This window comes from Sinocyclocheilus anshuiensis, unplaced genomic scaffold (genome assembly GCF_001515605.1).
Source record: "Sinocyclocheilus anshuiensis isolate Anshui unplaced genomic scaffold, SAMN03320099.WGS_v1.1 scaffold1680, whole genome shotgun sequence".
Lineage (NCBI taxonomy): Eukaryota > Metazoa > Chordata > Actinopteri > Cypriniformes > Cyprinidae > Sinocyclocheilus > Sinocyclocheilus anshuiensis.
The window spans coordinates 218,902-220,664 of record NW_015558569.1 but is presented as its reverse complement, the minus strand read 5'-3'; the positions used below and the strand labels follow the sequence as shown (position 1 = coordinate 220,664).

General features: G+C 48.9%; 2 protein-coding genes across 2 annotated transcripts in view; one reads left to right on the top strand and one right to left on the bottom strand.

The window, feature by feature from the left end:
• Nucleotides 1–1,763, bottom strand: part of LOC107679547 (vacuolar protein sorting-associated protein 13B-like) — a 19,307-nt gene that overhangs the window by 6,390 nt on the left and 11,154 nt on the right. Inside the window, exon 8 of the mRNA XM_016475122.1 lies at nt 172–348. Within this exon, the coding sequence (XP_016330608.1) occupies nt 172–348 (177 nt within the window). The remainder of the gene's footprint in view (nt 1–171; nt 349–1,763) is intronic.
• Nucleotides 1–1,763, top strand: part of fbxo43 (F-box protein 43) — a 28,316-nt gene that overhangs the window by 24,429 nt on the left and 2,124 nt on the right. The window lies entirely within an intron of this gene.

Genomic DNA, 1,763 nt, shown 5'->3' with positions numbered 1-1,763 from the left:
CACTCTCACACACACACACACACACACACACACACACACACACACACACACACACACACACACACAGTGATGTGATGCTCGGATGAGACGCAGCAGGAGAGTCAAACCACAGAATGACTGACACTGGAATCACACATCATTCAATCATGTGTATGTGTGTGTGTGTTTCACCTTTAGAGATGTGTTTGATGAAGGAGTTTGTTCCTCTAGAGACGCTGCTGATAAACGCTCCCGGCCCGCGAGTCAAACCCTCGTATGGCAAGCGGAAGAATTCCGACACGCCGTTCCCGATACTCCGCACCAGACTGGCCGGACTGCCCAGAATCTCCAGAGAGCCCACAACCCAACCTAAAACATCATCAGGTTATGCGTATTTGGCGTGCTGTCCGAGGGGAGGCTCCGAGCTCTGAATTTTGGCCCGAACCCAGAGTATCCCCCCCTACAGGTTAGGACAGGAATAGTTGTAAGTGCGGAGAAGGGGTGGCGGAGGGATGCTGGAAAACTGTCGAGGAACAGAGGTGAGTCTGCTGAGTATACTGTATATACACACCTCTTATCTTGTTAATTGGGTTGATTACTGATTGTGCTCCTCTTGTGTTAATTAGGTTAATTATCTGAACATGCTCCTCCCAAACTTTGTTAATAAAACCTAATTTGTCTGTATAATGAGTGTGTTGTAGGTCTGCGTTTTATTGGTTGTTTTCTCCCCTCTGCTCACCCTCTTCACTCCCACTTTTCCACAGTTTACATGCCCATTTCTTGAGTCTTTTTCAAATCTGAGGTGTGAACGACCAGTGCTAAAACAGGGGTTTCATGACACTTTAAATGCCGTACGGCATTAAACCTCGTATTCAGCGCCCATCTCTGGAATGCATGCATGAAGAGGAAACCCAGCCAGATGACCGCTATCATCGAGGCCCTGAGCCCCAGCAGTCTCAACAACAAATGAAACGTGACCCAGAATCTGAGCCAGACAGCTGCGAAAATCCTCTGCCCTTCGTCCTGACAGCATAGCTGTGTTCTGTACGGAATCTATCTCTAAACCGAGATATGAAATCTGCTGATTTGGAACCAGGGAGCTCTTCTTTAAGATTTATTAAAAATCCGTAATGGTGTAATGGTGCCAATGCCGCCTCCACGCATTTCGTAAAAATGCGCAACGCTAGGGATAGCCCGAATGGCAGGACTTGAAACTCATATGCAGTCCCCTCGAAGGAGAACCTCAGAAACTTTCTATGCCCCGGGTGGATTGTGATATGGAAATATGCATCGGTCGAGTCCAGCGATGTAAACCAATCCCGGGAACTCAGGGAGCACAGATGATGACGCACAATAAGCATTTTGAGCTTGAAACGTCTGAGGTGCTTGTTTAACTGCCGCAGATCCAGGATAGGCCGTAAGCCCCCGCTTTTCTTTGGAACCACTTGAATTGCCCCTTTGCTGAGGAGAACACAGATTTACTCTCTCAGCACTGAGGAATCCCTTTCCGAAACGGAGTTTGTAATTAATCCGCCGAAACAGGGGGGCGTGAAAGAAACTGCAGCCGATAGCCCCACTGAATTGAGCGCCACCATTCGAGGCAGACAGCGAGGATCCCCGTCATTACCCGGGGAACCCCCGCTTTTACCTGCACACAATGTTGGATATGACATATCACTGCATCCTTTTCCTCTGTCGGCACATGGCCCGATTGCGAGGTTAGTGTTTCTAAAACATTTCGGCAGGAAAGACACCCTAAGCCCTGGGTGAGCAGCCGACTGCAC